Source organism: Enhydra lutris, unplaced genomic scaffold, assembly GCF_002288905.1.
Source record: "Enhydra lutris kenyoni isolate GAN:26980312 unplaced genomic scaffold, ASM228890v2 scaffoldscaffold42, whole genome shotgun sequence".
Lineage (NCBI taxonomy): Eukaryota > Metazoa > Chordata > Mammalia > Carnivora > Mustelidae > Enhydra > Enhydra lutris.
In genome coordinates, this window is record NW_019154126.1 from 8,364,297 (window position 1) to 8,386,020 (window position 21,724).

The 21,724-nt window shown below is 40.0% G+C and overlaps 1 protein-coding gene across 2 annotated transcripts in view; it reads right to left on the minus strand.

Moving 5' to 3' along the window:
• The window catches only part of LOC111155574 (phosphotriesterase related), a 68,573-nt gene that overhangs the window by 22,102 nt on the left and 24,747 nt on the right, over window positions 1-21,724 (minus strand). The window contains exons 2-3 of one of the 2 annotated variants that reach the window (XM_022515819.1): window positions 10,619-11,090; window positions 9,024-9,289 (exon numbers count right to left, since the gene is read on the minus strand). In XM_022515819.1, the coding sequence (XP_022371527.1) occupies window positions 9,024-9,289; window positions 10,619-11,050 (698 nt within the window). In that variant the 5' untranslated portion in view covers window positions 11,051-11,090. Of the gene's footprint in view, window positions 1-9,023; window positions 9,290-10,618; window positions 11,091-21,724 lie in introns of those variants that run through there. The other variant, XM_022515820.1, reaches the window with a different exon arrangement.

The following is a 21,724-nucleotide window of genomic DNA, read 5'->3' on the forward strand; positions in this document are numbered from 1 at the left end:
AGGATTCTAGATGTTCTAAACCATTTCACGTGCATGACATACCAATTGTTCGTTCTTTAAAATCCTACCATCCTACTTAAGGATATAAAGATGTTCAGAACCATTTACATTTGCCAGGTATTTCCCTGGAATTGATTTTGAGTGATCCCATGTTAATTCACTAGTATTTATAGGAATTAAAAACATGCAGTTCCGAGGATACCAGATAATAATTTTTTTGTGGCTTTTCAAAGACAACTGTAAAGTTAAAAGTCACCACATTTATAATCCAATTATCAGTTTGAAGGCAGAGAATGTGTCATGTTCCCTGCTCTATCCCAGTGTCTGGTACATGAGGCACTTGATAAATATTTGTTGAATGAATAAATAAATGAATCAATGAAGTAATACTCTACCCTCTTCCTTCATCTAATTGAAAGCATGAAAAAAATGTATCAAAATTGTATCCTTTAAAGAGTTAGGTGAATTTGGCATGAACAATCAGCGGTACAGAGAATAAAATGGCTTATTAGCCCATTCCTTATGCTCTCACTTCTCTTTCAAAACCCTTGGGTCAACTACTTCTACCCTCCACAGGGAGCAATTTTCCAAGAGAGAGGTGGGCTATATTCCTGTGCCTAACTATTATTGTGCCTCTCATCAAACTCTAGGCCCTAGATTTCCATCAAAGCCCTGTGCTTCGTTAGATAGATAACCAAGTAGAAAAAAGATGGAGACATGGCACCTGTCTTTTGCCCTCCCAGAGACTCAAAACTTAATCAGGAAATAGTTAGTACCCCAATGCTTTCCAGCCCTGTCCTTTTACCCAGCTTTCACTGGTAATGAAAGAATCTTATTGTCACAAAAATACCTACAGCTACCCTATTGTACACGATGGATAAAATATCCTTGGAGGTGAACTGCGAAAAGACCATCCATGGGCTATCTTCTTAAATCCCACACACCCTGTATTAGACCAGGGCAGAGACTGTGCTGGGATTCTATGCTCACTGGAAAGGTAGGTAGAGTTTTAACAGGTAGTATAATTATAAAAAAAGGGCATAAAGCCTTTGTAGATTAACAACCCAAACAGGGACACCTAAGGGCTGGTGTTATTTTGCAATAACTGTTGACTTTGGGTGGTTGTAACTGTGAAGGGCAGCCCCCTAAATTCACAGCCGTCCACAGGCACGTCCACAGGCCCGTATTTCTTGAAGAGAACAGATGGTGAGGGGAGGGCCTAGACACAGAAGCAGATTTATCTTGTCAAAGTTGCTATCTCTAGGTAAACGACCTTAAGCAGGTCATACATGGTCACATGACAACAGTGTGGTTCAGAGGTGTCCTGAGGTGTCCGCCATTCATTAACTCTTCCTTCTCAGCCTCCCAACTGCTCCTTTTGGATCAGTAGTGGCAATTTTGCTGTTGCTGCTGTTGGGGTGTGTATGTGTATGTGCGTGCATGTGTCTACATGTATTTAAAGAGAGAATGCCTTATGCATGAATGCTAGTGAAGATTTATCTACCTTCAAAATATTTCACTGCTTTAACGTGACGGTGGACATCCTGGAGTATTTTATTTTGTGTTCTCAAACGATAGAAGTCCTACTTTGAAGGGGATAAAAGCTCCCTTCTGATAGGTAGTCAAATGTGAGCGTCGGTCGTGGTGAAAGCCCAGTGTTCTAAAAGCAGTTGTGGGGCAAAGACAGTGTCCAGACCCGTCATCTCATAATCACAACAGCTCAGGGTTCAGAGCCTTATCCTGGATGCCTGAAAAGGCATGGCGGGATGACTCTGTGTTTTGTTGGGTTTGCTTTTCCTGGAGGTCTTGTTTTCCGAATGGTCTACTTTTTATGTGCTGTCTGTGTATTTCCTTGCAGGAAATACATGCCCTTTTATGATTTGTCCCCATTATAAAAGCTGAAATCCTTGCCCTTTCAATACAGATCAGATTGTGTGTGCACCCTGGCAGACCTCAGGAGTCTGTGAAAGGCTGACCTAGTCACACTTCAGCCTGGCAACTGTCTTGCTGTGAACACCCACATCAAAAAGCCAAAGTTGCCAGCATCTGCCTTCCTGAGTATTATTATTATTATTATTATTATTATTTTACTTTATTCCATTTGTTTTTCCAAATGCACTACTTTTTTTTTTCCTGAAGCCATTTTTGCCCAGTCGCCTCTTCCCTAAAATGTTCCTACTTCTACATATTTATTTCTTCAGGCACTGGAACCCCGCATTGTCCTTAATATAGGTATAGAATGGGTGGGCTGCTCTCAGAATGGTCTCAGGATTTCCCAGCATGCTCTGAATTTGTCTGATGTCAGGCCAATCTCTCAGTTCCATACTGAGCCATTCTAGAGGGAGGCACTGGAAAGGCAGCCACTGAAAATCAGATAATGTAGCTTTGTTATTCAAAAGAAAATACACGTATGTGTACAATATATATGTTGTTTGGTTTTATGAGCTAGGATGTCCTACTGTACTTAGAGTTAAGATTTATTTCACCGTTTCCAACAAAAGCTTCCTTTCTACTAACAAGCATAATTTTCTAACTTACCTACATGTCTAACTCTAAAAAGAATCAGAAAGATTCTTTAAGGATCATCATGAGCCAGTTCAAGCAGCATGGTAGATGAAATAGTCACGAAAAGCCTTTCCTACATAGTGCATGTAAAATACTGAAGAACATGAAAGGGGAAAAACTCATATTTTTAAATGCTTGGTTAGGCTGGTGGGGAAGTAAAGGACTTGCTCATGGTGCAGAAACAAGGGAACAGAGAAAGTGAGAGGTAAGGGAGACCTAGAGCGCCCATCTGCCTGGTGTGGGGTCAGTTAATGGGCCAAAGCGAGACAGAGCCCAGCCTGGATAATAAGGAGGTAAACTGCAGACACAGTTCCCATCAGCACATAAAGGGAGTGTGACCTCACCCCACATAACACCCATGGGGGCAGAGGAGGAGGTAAAAATCTGGTCCACAGAGGGAGTCTTTGGAGATTATATGCCTTTCTTGGTCTTGTTTTCTGGTGAAAGGGAAGCAGACTGGGAAAAACTATCTCCAGTAAGAATCCACAGCTGCAAGCCTGCATTCACTGGGTTTAGGAGCCAAAATTCGTAGACCTTGTGTGATTCTAAACCCCTCAAGTGAAAAGTTTCAAGAGCCACAAAAAGGGGTTCCTGGGTGGCTCAGTTAGTTGAGTGTCCGACTCTGGTTTTGGCTCAGGTCATTATCTCAGGGTTGTGAGATCAAGCCCCACACTGGGTTCTATAGTCAGCGTGGAGTCTGCTTCAGATTCTCTCTCCCTCTCCCTCCTGCTCACTCTCTCTCTATCTCTAATAAAGAAATAAAAATCTTAAAAAAAAATAAAGAGTCACACAAAAACCTAAATACTGTATGATTCCACCTGTATGAGGTAGTTAGAGTCGTCAGATTCATAGAGGTGAACCGTAGAATGGTGGTTGCCTTGGCCAGTGTGGAGGAGGAGTGGGGAGTTGTTTAGTGAGTAGAGAGTTTCAGTTTGGCAAGATGAAGATTTCTGGAGTTTGGTTGCACAACAATATGGATGTATTTAACACTACTGAATTTTATACTTCAAAATAGATGTAAGATGGTAAATTTTATATATGACCATTTTACCACAAAAAATAAATTTTTTTTTAAATTTTTAGAAATTGAGTTTAAAGTAGTCCCAGATTGGTAGTGCCCTCTAACTGCCTACAAGAAATGAATAACACAAGCCAACAAATGAACAGGGGAAAAAAATCCTTCAGCCTAGGACTCATAATCATTTTCAAGATCACAATAACATTTTTTTTTAGTATGAGAAAGTAACTTCACATGAATGAGAACCCAAAGAACCAACAAACTATAAAATCAGGGGGAGAAAAACATTAGAAATTAGGGGCGCCTGGGTGCCTCAGTGGGTTAAACCTCTGCTTTCAGCTCAGGTCATGGTCTCAGGGTCTTGGGATTGAGCCCCACATCGGGGTCTCTGCTCAGCAGGGAGCCTGCTTCCCCCTCTCTCTCTGCCTCCTGCTCTGCCTACTTGTGATCTCTGGCTGTCAAATAAATAAATAAATAAATCTTATAAAAAATACATTAGAAATTAGATTTATCAATCACAAGGTAAATATTATATGTTTAATTTTTTTTTTTTTTTTGAAGATTGAATTGAAAACATACTGAAGGAAAAAAGAAATTACCAAAATTCACCAGTCAGGGGCACCTGGGTGGCTCAGTGGGTTAAAGCCTCTGCCTTCAGCTCAGGTCATGATCCCAGGGTTCTGGGATCGAGTCCCGAATCTGGCTCTCTGCTCAGCAGGGAGCCTGCTTCCTCCTCTCTCTCTCTGCCTGCCTCTCTGCCTACTTGTGATCTCTGTCTGTCAAATAAATAAATAAAATCTTAAAAAAAAATTCACCAAACAGAATTAAAAAGTAAACTAATAGGTGCTCCTGGGTGGCTCAGTCGGTTAGGTGTCCGATTCTTGATTTCCGGTTGTAGGATTGAGCTCTGTGTCAGGCTCCATGCTCTGCGTGCAGGGCCTGTTTAAAGAATCTCTCTCTCCTTCTCTCTCTGCCCCATCCTCTCTCCCTGATGCTAGCTCTTGCTGGCACTCTCTCTCTCTAAAAAAAAGAGACACTCCCACCCTCATCAAAAGTATATGCCCATGACTACAGAGCCTCTTGTCAGTTAGAGCTAGATTTTCCATAACACATTGCCAGTCTATGCCTCCTTCCCACAAAACCAAGTAGGTTTCAACACCTTAAATCTAAATATCCAAAATAAAGAATGGTAAAACCTTAAAAAAAAAAAAAAAGTAAACCAATAGAGAGGTGTCTGAATGGTTTAGTCAGTTAAACATCTGACTCATGATTTAGGCTCAGGTCATGATCTCTTGGGTGCAGCAATGAAGCTCCATAAGGGGCTCTGTGCTCAGGAGGGAGTTTGCTTGAGATTCTCTCCCTCTGCCCCTTCCCCCATGCATACTTGCTCTCCTCCAAAATAAGTAAATAAATCTTTTAAAAAAGTAAACACATAGAATTTATAGAATTTTTTTAGAAGGACTATGGTTTTAAGTTTTATGTTCTTAATATTATAAACCAAATTAATAGAGCAGGCAGCAGATTATTTTGCTGGAGAGAGAAGTAGTAAATAGGAAGATAGAACTTTCAGAAAATGGGTCCAATATGCAAAGGGATGGAAACATGAACGAGATGGTAAAAGACCTGCAGGACAGGTAATCAGATCCTACGTATATCAAACTGGAGTTTATGATGAAAATAATCATGAAGATACAGATGAAGCACTATTTGAAGAGACAATCACTCAAGTTATCCAGAAACAAATGAAAAATACATCTTCATATCCAGGAATCCCAGGCATACACGATAAAAAATTCACACTAAGATAGATCATAGTGCAGAGAGAGACTCCCAGAGACAAAAATGTCAAAAACAGAAAGAAATGGCAGGATACTTCCAAGGAAGCATAATTAGGGTCAGTGGATATGTCAGTTGAAAATGGGATATCTTAGAAAAATAACTTTTAAGTAGAATTGTCTATTTTAATTATTATAAATTACCTATTCCATTTAATTATCTCTTATGAATAAAGGAATCAAGGCATTTTCAGATACATATATACTATTTATTACCAAAACAGATACATACTGAGGGAACTTCAAATTGTGTACTTTAGGAAATTCAAGGATAAAGATCTGAGATGAAGACGGAATAGCGAGCAAAGAAAACAGCAAACAGAAAGGCTAATCTCAATATACACTGACCATTTAAATGTTTGATTATAATAAGATAATGTCTAATTACTGGGATTAAAAAAAAATTGACACCTATCCTGGAAAAAAAAAAAGTATGTAAGTTAGATGGTAAGTGATTGAAGTCAAAGGATTCTAAAGTCTGTATTACCAGGGAGGTTGGTAAAATATTTCTTATATTTAAAATTTGACACGTTAAATATCCATGTTACATTTTCTGTTATAACCATTGAGAGGATAGAAATAGCATAGATACCTTCCAAAGTATTAAAGTGCAGAAGGTGAAAAAAATCAATAAAAGAAATCAAGAAAGGATGACATTAACTATGACAAAAAGAAAAAGGCGGGGGGGGGCACCTGGATAGCTCAATTAGCTAAGTGTCCGACTCTTGGTTTTGACTCAGGTCATGATCTTGGGGTCCTGAGAGCGAACTCCGCTTTGAGCTCCATGCTCAGTGAGGTGTCAGCTTGAGATTCTCTGCTTCTGCCCTTCCCCCACTCATACACTCATGTGTGCGTGGCTCTCTCTTTCTCAAATAAATAAATAAATAAAATCTTAAGGAAAAAAAGAAAAAGTGGAACAAACATTTTAGTAAACGTAGTCAATGTAAAAAAAAACCTGAAGTGTTCATATAGGAGAAGAGACTAGATAAAACCCAAAACCCAGCCACATGCTAGGTGTGTGTAAAATGTATCTAATTTATAAAACTAACAAAGAGAGATCAGGATAGTCACATTAATATCAGATAAAGAAGCCTTAAAAACGAAAAGCATTACTCAAATTACTAGAGATAAAGCAGTTCAATATATGTTGAAATCAGTTTCAATTTGCCAGGAAAGTGAAACAACTTTATATGCACATGAAGGCACAGCTTCAAATTATATATATATATATATATATATATATAAAACCTGATATATGTACAATGAGAAATTTAAAAATCCACCATAATAGATTTTAACATATTTCTTTTTTTTGTAACCAATAGATTGAGCAGTCACAATGTCAGTAGGAAGACAGAATATTTGAACATTGTTACTAACTGTAGCCTAACAGACCTCTGGAGAACCTAATAACAACAGAATACAATGTTTTCAAAAACCCGAGAAATATTTATAAAATTTAAAAATGTATACTATCTTACTCATTTTCATGCCATACTTCACACTGTTTAAAAGATATTAAAAAATCATCCTTCTAGATTAAAGACGCTACATATGTTCAAAATCATACAAGGTAACATTATCAAATACATTATTTTAAATTCATATGAACTTACCCTAGATCTTACAGCAAATGGTTGAGTCAAGATATAAAAGCAGGAGTCTCTGGGTCCAGAGATTCTATTCTTCATATTAGGATACGTTACCTCTAAGATGGGGATCTAGAACCATCCTCTTCTTTATCAGTACAACCAGAAGATATTCAAAACAGCCATGTATTGATCTTGATACCAATCCAGTTGCCAGAAAATTGCCTTTACCTTGATGTTCTGTCAGTCCATTAATATCACCCCCTCCATTCTGCCACAATTGTAACTTTTAATTTCTTTTCAGCACAGGATTTTATAACATTTCTACTAAGTAGAAGCATATTATCAGTGCACGCTGTAGAACTATTAGTTTATCAAAGAGCAGAATGCCAGGTGTGACGGTGAGGGGCCACCAGTCTGTTAATATGGCTTTACTCCAATAGGCAAGATATTAGTAATTGTAATGTGTTATTAGTCTCATTTGTCCTGTGTTAATTTCTTTTTTTTTAATTTTATTTATTTATTTGACAGAGATCACAAGTAGGCAGAGAGGCAGGCAGAGAGAGAGGGAGAGGCAGGCTCCCTGCTGAGCAGTGAGCCCGATGCGGGCCTCGATCGCAGGACGCCGAGATCATGACCCGAGCTGAAGGCAGAGGCTTTAACCCACTGAGCCACCCAGGCACCTCTGTCCTGTGTTAATTTCTTAACCAATTTCATCTAAAGGCTAATGCCTGGCCTTTGTAATACTGTTAGGTTTCTTCAAGAAACAAACTGCCGCCAACATCTGTTCAAACAAGATAGTCACTTATTTTGTGGACCCCTACATATCTAATATAATGAGTTGGGGGGTTGAGTGGTGGGCTCCAAAAAGATATGTTCATGTTTTAACCCTCTGAACCTCTGAAAGTGATCCTGTTTGGGAAAAGAGTCTTTGCAGTTGTGATGAAGTTAGGGATCTCAAAGGAGATCATTTTGGTTTATCTGGGTAGACACGAAATCTAACGATACGTCCTTCTAAGAAACAAAAGAGAAGAAGACACAAATAGACAGGAGGGGACCATGTAAAGAAAGAGGCAGAAATTAAAGTTATGTAGCCACAAGCCAAGGAATGTTTGGAACAATCAGACAATGAAAGAAGGAAGGTAGGATTTTATCCTAGAGCCTTTGGAGGAAGTGCAGCTCTGGCCTCCAGAGCTGTGAATAAGAAATCTCTTGTTTTAAGTCACCCAGTTTCTTATATTTTGTTATAGTTGCCATGGGAAACCAAGAATACTACCAAATAATATACCCATTACTATTATGTTTTGTTTTGTTTTGTTTCTAAGATTTATTTATTTGAGAGAGAGAGAGTGGAGGGGAGGAGCAGAGGGAGAGGGAGAGAGAATCTGAAGCAGACTTCGGGCTCACCGTGGAGCCTGGAGCCCCATGCACAGCTCAGTCGCACAACTCTGAGATCATGACCTGAGCCAAAATCAAGAGTAGGATGCTTAACTGACTGAGCCACCCAGGCTTATGCCCCAGTATTATGTTTTATAATTGCATTTTCCCAAATTCGGATGACTCAAACCGCCAGTCACAACAGCACATTTGAATCTTTACATTTGTGGTTTTCTTCTCAGGGTGAAACCGTTCACTTTCCCTTCCCTTTATATTTGCAGATAAATTTATCACTTTAACTACTGACAAATACTGAGCAAGTAGACTTGGCAGCTACTGTGGTATCAAAACTTGAGGCAAAGAAGTAAAGTACACAGGGACAGTTCCTATGAAGGTTATGAAGGATTAAGTAAATGAAAAGAAATGATTTACACAAAATACCTAGAACACCAACAGCCCAGAGTCAGGACACAGAGCTGGCAGCATTGAATTTTACTAATGTCTACTGTAAGATACTCTCATCCAGGTGGTTAGTGGTTTTCTGTAGGTGATTAGTATTCCACTAATCTGATGATATTATTTATTTGACCACCCATTATCATCTGGTGACTTGGACTCATTTGGAGAGAGTCTGCTTACCTATCGATGTGAGACATAACCGTTTTGGAGATGTCTACACCGGCTTCTTGCAATACTCGGATAATCTGAAATGGTGCACTTGGATTCCTTCCAGGATGAATAATAACAGGACAGCCTAGCTGAGCCTGAGCATGAGCTGTTGCTTGAAGAACCTTCCTTTCGCTCTCAGCCAGAGGCCAGGAGCAGCCAATTTCTCCAATGACGCCACACTTGATACTAGTTCCATCAGCTCCATGGAGAATTTCATTAACGAGGACATCAGTAAGCTAAGGAAGAGCAGGAAAGAAAATATTTTAGAGACTATGGAATTGATCAACCCAGAGTCACCACAGTAGGTGAATGGATTTATTCATTTGGTCATTCATTCTTTTAAAAATGTATCTGCCGTCCATTCAATTAATATGGGTCCATGAGAAAGGCCAAATCTCAAGTTCAGCAAGTTATTCTAAATCAAAGATTCAATATTATCTTACTGTGATTATTTGATGAGAAATCTGTGGCTTTAGGAAGCTATGGGGGAAAAATGTGACTTCTTGAAAAGACATTCAGATGAGAAAAAAAAAATCTATAATTTAAGCTGAGAAACATCTAGAACATAAAAAGACTGCCCTTGAACTACGTCAACTATATCAACTAATCCTTTAAATCTCCCTAATGTATGCGGTCCTTAATCCCACGCAGCACAAAAGATTCACAGCACACAATACTCCTACGGCATTTTTTGATTCATAGGTATATTACTACTAAGAGTGGTTGGAAGAAGGTATAATGCTGACTTCGGGGTAGTCTTCAAACAATATAAGCATATAAAAAGGTAAATATCCAACTGGAAAATGATACAGATAAAGTTTTGCAATACAAAGATTTTAACGATTAACTGAATCATTGCGAAGACTGCAACTGACATTCTTTGCCTAGCAAGCAGGCAAGGGAAGACATATACACATACAGACAATAGGTATAAACATGTATAAACACATCCAGGCATATTCAGAAAGGGAGCACATATATATGCAAAGAAGCTTCGTGGCTAATTCTTTCTGTTTCTCTCTGGAAGCTTTCTTTCCTTCTGCCCATTCTTGCTTAAGATCCTATGATAACAAAACCAGGAATGGATTTTCTTCCACCCTTCCTGTTTTGTAAAAGAAGGAAACATTACTCGCCCATGTGCCAAGTCTCTGCCTGCCAAATTTCACCCTACCGTGAATTTTTATTGCTGGTTATGATAAAATCCAGAAAGGAAATCGGGGTTATGTAACTGAAGTTTATAATGGGAAAATGAGGTTTACAAATAGGCTGTGGTACCACTACAGAGCAGGGATACCAGATATCCCTGAATGTTAACACTCGGGGTTTTTCAGTGACTAGAGGGTTAAGCTCTCCTCCCTTGATGCTTTTTTCTTTAGGAGATGAAATGTTCCCAATTTGGGTCTCCACTGGCAGATGTCTTTGCTAGCTAGCACATTTCTGTAACATGCTACCTCTGAGTCAGTGACATTCCTTGGTGGGGATGACAGAGGGAAAATCCAGTGTCTGAGGTTCTGGCCTTTCTGAATTGACACGCAAGTATTGCCCACGTCTTTGGGACTTCTCACCTGCTCTACCGACATGGCTCTGGTCTCCGGGGAGTGAGTTGCCTCCACGTAAAACCCAGCTCCAGCTATGATGTGGACGCCTGTCTCTTCCGTAAACCATCTCAGAGCCTTCATGTCTCGGCTAATCCCAACGGTCGTGTTCTCCACCACAGCCCCTCCGCCTTTGGCTTTAAAATACAACAGTTCTTCCCTTACGGCTTCCATCTCCTGATTCAGCCGAAGATTCTCTTTATGGGAATAAGGGTTTTTTTGAATCCAGAATAAGTTTTTCATCATAATAGGTTCCTGAGATGTGGCTTCATGACACAGAGGAGGCGGGTAGTAACAGCAGTCAAAGGTCATCGTCAGATGTTCATGAGTCAGGGTACGGCCCAGTTTGCTGGGCTCCATGGGGCCCAACACCGTCTGGACTTTCCCACTTAAGGAAGACATTTCTGGTGATACCAGTAAGAGGCTCTAAAAAGAGTGTTTTCTGGAAAAAAAAAGAAAAAGAAAAGAAAACTATAATCAGAAAATGTAACACACACATAAATTTTGTCCACTGGGGAGGGGAGGCTGCGAACAGATACCTGTGTAAGAAAGAGAATCAATGGAACTAGAGATATGATCCCACTTATCATCCTGCCAAAGCCAGAGTTACTCTCTAGTAAATTGTTGAAGTTCACTGCAGCCTTCAGTGACACGCATGGTGTTAAATGTCCCCGGCCACTTCCACTGGGACTCCTTCACCTGATTTAATCCCAGCCTCATCTACTGAAAATATTTCTTGGTATTCAGTTCCCAGTTTCCTTTCGCTTAATTTTATCTCATTAGTCACGGCTGTACTTCCTTGGTTAATTCAACAATAATCTCCATTAAAAAAAAACAAACAAACTCATAATCAATAACTTAGGTCAAAACCAGCCTTGTATCAGAAATTTTTCATTTGTTGCTTTTCAAATAAATTAAATAGACTGAGGCTATTGATCGTTCCATTACTCATTCACTATCCAGGCGAACAAACTTCTGTTGAAAGGTCCATCATGTGTCAGAAATTGCAGATTTAAATACGTAGGACAAAAATCTCTGACCTTGATGATTTAACAGGTTATTCCCCCCAAAAAACAACTGGGAGGGGGCACGCCCAGGTTTACTAATAAAAAAACAAGAATAAAGACTTTCCTTGCTGTAGATGTTTTCTTTGGTCTAGCGCACATAGTCAGAAATACTTCGAAAATCATTAAAAGCAAAAATTCCGAGGCTCCTGAGTGGTGCAGTCGGTTAAGCGTCCGACTATGAGTTTCCGCTCAAGTCATGATCTCGGGGTCCTGGGATTGAGCCCCGTGTCAGAGGTGAAGGGGTCCGTGCTTAGTGGCGAGTCTGCCTGATGATTCTCTCTCTCCCTCTGCCCCTGCCCCACCTATGTACACACGCTCTTTCTCAAATAAATAAATCTTTAAAAAAGCAAAAATCCTTTGTTATAATGAAAGTGACTCTGATTGAAACGGAAAATTGCTGCTTCCAAAGAGTAAAAAACCTCTCTATTTTTCCTGTTTATTTTCATTTGCAATACAAACTAAGTAGTCACCAAGTTTCCATCACTGACAACAAGAATCCCAGTTCCGGAGCTTTCATGCGTCCGTATGTTTCCTAAATGAAGGGATTCTCTTGGAAAGAAGAAGGCGCGACTGAAAGTGTGAAGACAAACACCTTCGTGGCCAAGAGCGGAACCCCTGCCAGAAACAGTGGTCTACACGGAGTGCCGGCCGCATACATTCGGAGGGCGGTGACAAATTGACTGGGAACCAGGTAATACAAAATGCCTCCAAAGCTTTCAAGCTGTTCGTTAAAAAGACATTCTGAAAGCCCTGACCTTCGGAGCCTCTGTTTTCTTCTCTGTAAATTAGAATAACAAAGCACATTTCCTAAGGTCAAAGGAATTCAATGAAATGAGCTCCCAAGTATCAAAGCTACCACAGGTCTAGCACACAGCCCGTGGTTAACAAATGACAGCTCTGTTCTGCTAGCAGGAGGAACTACTGTGTATTCACTAGATGATTTTTTTTCAGAGGAAGCGTTTGGGTAGAGAGGAGATCATTTCGGGGAGGACAGGCAGAGGATGATGCACAGTGGTACGTTCAAGAGACAAGGTGAAAAGAGACCAGGGATGGCGAAAAAGGAGCTCGGAGGCTAAAGCAGCTTTTATCCGCAATTATCTGGAACTGAGGAGTGGGATATATATTGGCCTAGAATGTGTAAATAATTGGTTCCGACTGTTTGACAGACAACTGTAGGACTTGTGGCTAGCGTGGCCATTAGTTTTTGGTTGGTAGTGCTCTTCTGCAAGCCAAGCTTCCATCATTTAAATAATTCACATGTGACAGAAGCTGGTGTCTGTTTAGAGTCACTGTGCGCCTGCCAGTTACTGCACGGGGCAATGATTTTCCTTGACAATGTCTAGGACCACACCGTTCGATGCTTTATTCCCTGTTACTGAGAGCAAGGGATAGGTCACTAGTTCTTTCTGTTGACAAAAATCACAGTTCCATCCATGATCGATTCAATCTTCCATATGGGTTCATTTGTTCTTTCCTTCCTTTTGGCCGATGGGGCCAAGGAACTTGGATAAACTGATAAAATGCTATCACTATCGTTGCATGTCAACTAGGCTTCAATTTTTTTATTTTTTATTTATTTGTGTTTATTTTTTTTAAGATATTATTTACTTATTTGACAGACAGAGATCACAAGTAGGCAGAGGCAGGCAGAGAGAGAGAGGAGGAAGCAGGCTCCCTGCTGAGCAGAGAGCCCAATGCAGAGCTCTATTCCAGGACCCTGAGATCATGACCTGAGCCAAAGGCAGAGGCTTAACCCACTGAGCCACCAGGCACCCCATAGGCTTCAATTTTTAAAAAAGGAAAAAAAAAAGCAACAACACTAGCCATTTTACTAGAAAAGCACCAAACTGCATAGTTAATTGATACAGATTTGAAATAGCAGTGTTAGTAAGTTTCAAACTCACCACATGTGAATCTGTGAAAAAACAAAAAAAAACCACTTAAGAAATGTCATCTCTCCTGGGAAATTCCTGAGGCAGAAGGAGTTGCTGTTTCCTATGATCACAAACAAGGTAACCCATACTTAAAGGATGAAAGAAAAAACCATAGCTGACGTTGCTCTAGGATGGAGTGTTTTCTTTGCTCAGACAGAGTCTGTATACAGCGCTCCTGGTTTCTGCCTAGTTACGTGCTGTTTCTGTAGGGCTCTTCCACCCACATTCAGCCTGAAAGCTATTCTCTTTCCAAGGTGCAGGCAAGGGGCTACCATTGGCTTCCACCAAGGAGTGAAGAGTTCACAGTGTGGGGGAGGGGAATGGACACCGAGAGCGGCCAGGGTACAGACAGGGGCGACCCGCACGGAAAAAAGCAGGCTTCCGGCATTTTGCAGGCATCCACGGGAAGCTTCCGCACTGCACACACCTGCCATGGAAGGGAGTGGGAAAAGCGACAGAGGAGCTATAAACGCAGTTGCCAAAAGCTCTGTTGTACTTCAAATGTGAAATCCGAGCAGTCAGAGACACCGAGGCTAGTCTGCAATTACCAGTATAAGCCTGGTCAAAGGAAACAATGCTTCGAACCCCAATGGATGTGGAATCAGAAAAGATCACAAACTTCAAAGAAAAAAAAGAGAGAGAAGAAAACCAGTACTATATGGTTGAGCTGGAAACCAGAGACAATACGTAGGATGTGTCATTTTTGAAAATACACGCATCAATTAACTTTTATAAATTTGCCAGACTGTTGGAGATTTGGTGGTGGGTGGGTAGTTTGGAGGGCAATTTTCACTTTGTTTCCCCAAGATTTTGCCAGTTATTTCACTCAGGCCATTATGCTTAAGATTTTTCTGTCCCCCTGAGTTGAATATCCATTTTGGTTACACTTCTCATTTCAGAGGATAGGACTTCTGAAAATTTTACATTCAAATGACTGTCCTCCAGGATTTTGTAGACTCAAGCCCTTTTCCTGCCCCTGCCTCTCCCACACCTGGGCCTGGACCTGGCTGAAGGTACGTACCTGCTTTGCAATTTTAGATGCAGGGGTCAAACTGGCAGGTTGATATTGGGTGAATTGATTTTCAGTTCACCTCCCCAAGAACTGCGTTTAAGTTCGAATCTCTGTAATAAATCCTTGTTCCATTTCACCTATAGCTGTTTTCTTTCCCTGATCAAACCCCTACCCGATTTTAAAACAAACAAACAAAAAAACGGGAAAGCATTTCAGAGTTTCATGCAGGAGGAAGTATGAACTGAATAACTAGCAGCCCCACGGAGAATGGATGGAGGGGAGTCTGTGCATCTGCAGAGACCAGTGGGGACATCGCTAGAACCTGGGGAAAAAAGTCAGTTGGTGGCTTGGTCTGAGAAGATGCCAGTGGAGATGGTGAGAAAGCAGAAGCGGCACGAGATACTGGAAGTTTCTAACTGGACTTGCTGCTTCTATAAAAGTATCCCCCAAATAATGGGTTCCTAAAAAAAAAAAAAAAAAAGTGTCTTCTGGTACAAATAGGCAGGCACTTCTATGAAGGGGGCGGGGGCGTATCACACAGAGCAGCAGTACTCTATAAACACTGCCCTTAGCACTGACATTTGATCTGTGACCAAAACATTTTTAAAACCACATAATATTTTTTAAAGCTTGTTTGAATACTTCCATCATGTGCAGGTTCAATCCTGTGACATGTCTTCTCTCAGTGTTAGTCTGGTGGCTGAACAATGGGACACAGAGTTTCGTCCTCACACCCACCACCTGCCCAGATATGTATGGTTCTAAGGCTCTACTGCATGGAGGTTTATGACTTTTCATATTAAGCGTCGTCAAAAAAATCAAATAACCAGGCCTGAATAAGGAGAACGCAATCCGACCGCTTCAGTACACAGAGCAATAATGGGACCCAGTGAGTTCTTCAAACTGTGACATAAATAAAACAAAACCACTCAGAGATATAAATGAGCAGTTAGATTCTTGCATTCAGAAGAAAAAAGTGGGTTTCATTTCCAAGATTTTTTTTTTTGCCTTCCTCCCCCCCCATTTGACTAAGGAAGTTGGATAGACATCTGAGGATATTTCCAAATTCCGAGTAATAAATATGAAGATGGTGATGAAGATGTACCCAGGAAGTGACACTCCTCGAAAAAGGCATTGGCAGATGGGTGCACTTGGGAAAGTTCCCTTCCCCTACGTTGGCTCAGGCCTTCCCTGAGTTCATAAAAAATGATAGGTCAGGGGTGTCCGGTAATTATTAAAGTCAGAAATCACATTGGGTTGTTCAGCTGTTGGGGTGGAGTTTGTAGCTTAATTGACTTTCTTCTTAAAATTTTTATTTTTAAAGTATAGTTGACATACAATATTATATGAGTTTTAGGTGTTGAATCTAGTGATCCAACAATTATATACATTTTGAAATGCTCGCCATAAGTGTAGTTACTTACCACCCGTCACCACATAATCATTACAGTATTACTATGTTCCTTATGCTGTACTTTTCATCCCTGGGATTTATAGCTAGAAGTTTGTATCTCTTAATCCCCTTCATCTACTTTGCCCATCCTCCCACTGCCTCCCTTCTGGCAACTGCCAGTTCTCTGTATCTGTGAGTCTGTTTCTGGTTTTGTTGCTTTGTCTTTTAGATTCCAGAATTAGTGAAATCATATGGTGTTTGTCTTTGACTGTTTTATTTACTTAGCATAATGCCATCTAGGTCATCTATTTGCAAATGGCGAGATCGCCTTCTTTTTTATGGCTGAGTAATATTCCCTTGTACCCCATCTTCTTTACCCATTCATCTATCGATGGACACTTGGATTGCTTCTCTAACTTGGCTAGTGTAAGTAATGCTGCAGTAAACACAGGGGTGCATATGTCTTTTTTAATTAGTGTTTTCATTTAATTTGGTAAACACTTACAAGTATAATAACTGGATCATATGGCATTTCTATTTTTAGTTGTCTGAGGAACTTCCAGACTGTTTTCCATAGTGGCTGCATCGACTTACTTTCCCACCCAACAGTGAGGAAGGCTTCCCTTTGCTCCACATCCTCGCCAACACTTGTCATTTCTTGTCTTTTTGATCACAGTCATTGAGGCAGGTGTAAGGGGATCTCATTATCGTTTTTCCGATTGCCTTTTCTTGATGATGAGTGATTCTGCACATCTCTTCATGCATCTGTTGGCCATCTGTATGTCTTTTTTGGAAAAATTCCTATTCAGGTCCTCTGCCCATTTTTAAATTGACTCTTTAGTCAAACACATACTAGCTGGTCAGCTCTTCAAGTCACATACACTAGGCCTTCGGTAAATGCTATTAATATTACTACTGGCTTCTGTAATTTATCTGTTTAGTCCACAAATTGAAAACATTCTTTCCTTAATAGAAAAAGGGAGGGAAGGGAATTAGAAGGAAGGAAAGGAGGAGGGAGAGGGGAAAAAAGCCCTCGATCTCTATTCAGGTCAAAAAGCAACATTACTCACTACTTGTCACAGTAACATTGGAGTGGGGACAAGTGCGATGCTGTCAAAATGCTGTCTACAGAACTGACCTTTATGGATTTAGCTCATCTCAATCCCTCATTCTCAGAAAAAGGTTCCACAGTCACTTCTGTGAGACTGTTTGATGTAAATTCCTTGATTTTGCTACTAGCATATTCCTCGCAGTGGAACATGGAACAAGTTATTGGATACAATGATTCTGGCTTCTTTTTCCTCATAAAGAGCTCTCTACACTGCAGTTGGTTCTCACCTTTTCTCTTCCACAGATTCTTAGCACTAGGCTATCTTGCAGAAACACCAGTATTTGCGGCAAATTGCACCACTGGTCCTTTAACTATCTTTAGTCCCTTAAAGAGCTTACAATTGGTGTTCCTTTGAATTCCAGGTGAATCGCAGGTTAATGTTTTAAACATATAAAGCATCATGTTCCTCACACAATTTCATCTGGAAGACTATTCTTGAGGTGGCTTGATTTAGTTGCAAGAATGGTAGGTTCAGAGTCAAGAGCTCTTGGCTGTTCCACTAAATAGCTGTGTGATTTGGAGCAAGTAACTTGACCATCCTAAGCCTCTTTTCCCATCTGTGAAATGAAAGGGTTGGACCAGATGATTTCCAGATGGCATTCATGGTTCTGTAATATCCTTTAGCTTGAAATGGATATTAATGACCTTCTAAAGATCATTCAATGAAGAATATTCATTCTTCAATGAAGGTGTACTTTAAAATGTGTATCTTATTTAATTTTTTAAAAGATTTTATTTATTTGACAGACAGAGATCACAAGTAGGCAGAGAGGCAGGCAGAGAGAGAGAGAGGGGAAGCAGGCCCCGCACTGAGCAGAGAGCTCAATGCGGGGCTCGATCCCAAGACCCTGGGATCATGACCTGAGCCGAAGGCAGAGGCTTAACCCACTGAACCACCCAGGCACCCCAAAATGTACATTTTATATATACCATATATATATATATATATATATATATATATATATATATACACACACACATATATTGTATATATAATATATACATATATATGTACATTTACATATTATATGCATATATATGTAATGAGAATGAATTTCATTCATTACCTATCAATTTCATTCATTAACTATCAGTGAAGGCTGTACATATTAAGAATTTTTTAATGTACAGCTTAATACATGTGGATACGTACACACATGTACATGGAAAGAGAATGAATGGGTTTCAGTTTGAGATCCTTCTCAGTTCAAAAGAAATCTAGGAGGGACAGATGGTCTGAAAGAACCCTGGAATTCTGGCTCCAATGTTTCCCACCTGTGTAACTGAAAAATTTACACATTTTAAAAAGTTTAAATTTTACCATGAGTTAGTTTCCTCACTTGAAAACTGGAATCATATCTGCCTGATATTGCATGTAAGATTTGAAATGAAAAGCAAATAAGGTGACACCTAAAAGCACTACCTAAATTATAAAACACATACAGGGGTGCCTGGGTGGCTCAGTGGGTTAAAGCTTCTGCTTTAATCTCAAGTTGTGATCCCAGGCTCCTGGGATCAAGCCCATCAGGATCTCTGCTTAGTGGGGAGCCTGCTTCCTCCTCTCTCTGTCTGCCTCTCTGCCTACTTGTGATCTCTCTCTCTCTCTGTCAAATAAATAAATAAAATCTTAAAAAAAAAACCACATACAAATGTTCAAAATTATTATTATATACCAAACATTATATTATTTTCCAAACATTTGCTGAGTATCCCTAGGCAAATACACCTAACACTTGTTCTTTCATAAACCTAACAATAAGGGGCTGAAGTTTATGAGTCAAACCCAGGCTGTAATCTGCTTATAGACGAATTCCTTCGCTTGAGACCTGTGATTCTTAAAAGCAAACTGACTGTTGCGATTGACATCACAGCTCATTAGGCTTTTGGAAATGACCCACCGAAGCAACTGCAGCTACAGGGGGTCCTCATTTTCCATGGGTAACTGGTACTGGAAACGCCTTTTTAAATGAATGCACTTAATACAATGTGTTCGCTGGCATCCATAGATGGCCTTCAGTGAAAGATGCCTTCCCACACTCACATCTGTGTGCCCCTCCCTTCTAAGTGAAGCCGAGCTCACCCGTGACTCAGTCGAACCAATAGGGTGGAAGTGATGCCATGTGTCTGGGACCCAAGTCTTTGGAAGTAGCTTCTGCTTTCGTGCCTCAGAGAAACCTGAGCTGTGATGTAAGAGGTCTGGCTACCTCTCTTGTGGAGAAAGAGAGGCCCTCAGATCACATGGGGAGTGTAAGAGCCAGTCACCTCCACATCCCTTCTGAGCTCAGCCTTGCAGCTGTTTCTGAGAAGGTACCAGATGAATGGGTGAGTCATCTCGAACATTCTGACCCAGCCAAGATCCCACACGACTGCAAGCACAGCTACAGCCAACCCAGTAGAATCTGGCCAACCCGCAGAATTATGGGACGTAATAAAATGGTTGTTCAAAACCTGTGGTTTGGGCTGGCTTGTTACACAACAGTAGATAACCAGAACATACAGACACCAACATCGAGTAAAAAGTTCTATTAAAAGACATGATTAAGGTTTCAAATTAGGAAATAAAATATCATAAGTCACCATCTAAAAAAAAAAGTCATAATTATAAACATGTCCTAATTCTAGAACAAAGAAGTAACTGAATGTTGGATTTGGGGGCGACAAAACTTTGTGCTACGACATCGTTCCTTGACTTTTGCATCCCAGTGGTGAAGAAGGCTATTTTTGCAAAAATCTTTCTGAAGGCTTTATCATTTTTTACCAAGGTCCTCTATTAAGCTGCTGTTAGGCAACCTGTTCTTCTGTGAAGCACTTATCCCGATGTACTATCTCTGTCAGTTTCTCCTCTTGTGTTGAGGGTCTGACTCTGTCACATCCTCACGGGGCTTTGTAGGGAGCTTTTGCTTCGCTCCAGTATCACTTGCATCAACTTCACGACAACTGCATCTTCTTTTTTAAGGTTTTCAGTTTTACTTTGCAATCTACTTGCATCCTATTTCTTGGTATTTATCAATATTTACAACCACCAAGCAGACATGAAGAAAAAGATGCTGAGATGTGAGGCAGGCACAGAAAATTAGCATGCAGAAATAGGAACGCTTGAATGGAAATTGGTTGTCCAACAGTCCGTTCCTAAGAGCACAGGTGTGGTTTTTCTGAGTTACCTGTTCCTTGGGGGAAGGGACTCTCCTAGTGAGTACATCACATAAGGTGATCGAAAGTGTGTTTAGCACGCATCAGGTTGTATTGCATTGGTCCGTAAGGGATCAGTCTCTGTTCGACTATGTTCTGTGTGTGTGTGTGTGTGTGTGTGTGTGTGTGCACTTGCATAATATCTAGCATTTGGTTCTCATCTGTGAACCTGAACTGAACTGAGTAGAGAGAAAGAAAGTAATTCGTTTATGCCTTATTTAAGAATGAGGGAGTCAAAAATCTCATTCTGAAATGAATAAATTTGACATTAGCTCTAAAATTCTAATAAGATTAATTTTTTTTCTTTCTTTCTTTCTTTCTTTTTTTTTGGTCAAAGTTTGAAAGTGGAACAGGCATGTCAAATGAAGAACTATACCCAAATCCCATTGGATTAGAATATCCTACAAATAATTACATCTTCTTTTACATACAAACAAATGTGACCATCTAGTTTAAAATATTCATTTTTGGTGATAAATGAAGAAAGCAGTGGCTACACACATAAAATTCTCCTGTCTACAAACTAAAACTAAAGCGTGGTTTATTTTTTAAAAATAATTTTCAGAAGGTGTAACATAATGGAAAACTGTCCAGATTTCAAATAGCTTTCCAAACGCCCAAAGATCAACTAACTGGGATATTTGTTTGGAATTACTGCTGCTAGATAAGCCCCCAAACACCATGGGGTCTAAGAGGGATGCTTGATTTTAGTTTTGTGTGAACAGTGCTAAATAAAAACAAAACAAAACAAAACAAAAAAAACATTTAAAATGGATGCCACATTTAAGGAACTAAACTTTACTTGCAACACTGTAAACATCAAACAACCCTTTGAAATTTCTCATGAATAGAAATCTAGCTTTACATTTCAGGGAAAAAAGCTTTCCCCTTTAAATAGCAAGTTAGTCCTAAAAGTGTCCAAAAGTCACATTGTAAGGATAGGATAGAAAGCACCACTTGGGAGGCAGTGAAGACAAATCCGATCAACCAGTGCATTGTCTGGTCTGTGAAAAATTAGATAGATCCAGAGTGAGTGGGGATCTGGTGACAGGCCAAGACAGAACACTGGCCAGAGTGCAAATTCACTCAACTTTCCTGAAAAACAGTTTAGCAGTATATATCTGGAGTCTCAAAATGGTACTTTGCTGCTGAGGATCTGCCTTAAGGAAATATTTAGAGACATGTAAGACATATTTACGCACAAAGATTTCATTATGGCCTTATTGAGACTAGCAACCAAAATATCTCATGGTATGGGAATATTTACATGCACACTGGAACATTATGCAAACGTTCAAGTTCTACTTTCAAAGACTATTTAATGACACAGGAAAATGCTCTTATTATAACTTCTGAAAAAAGCAAAATAC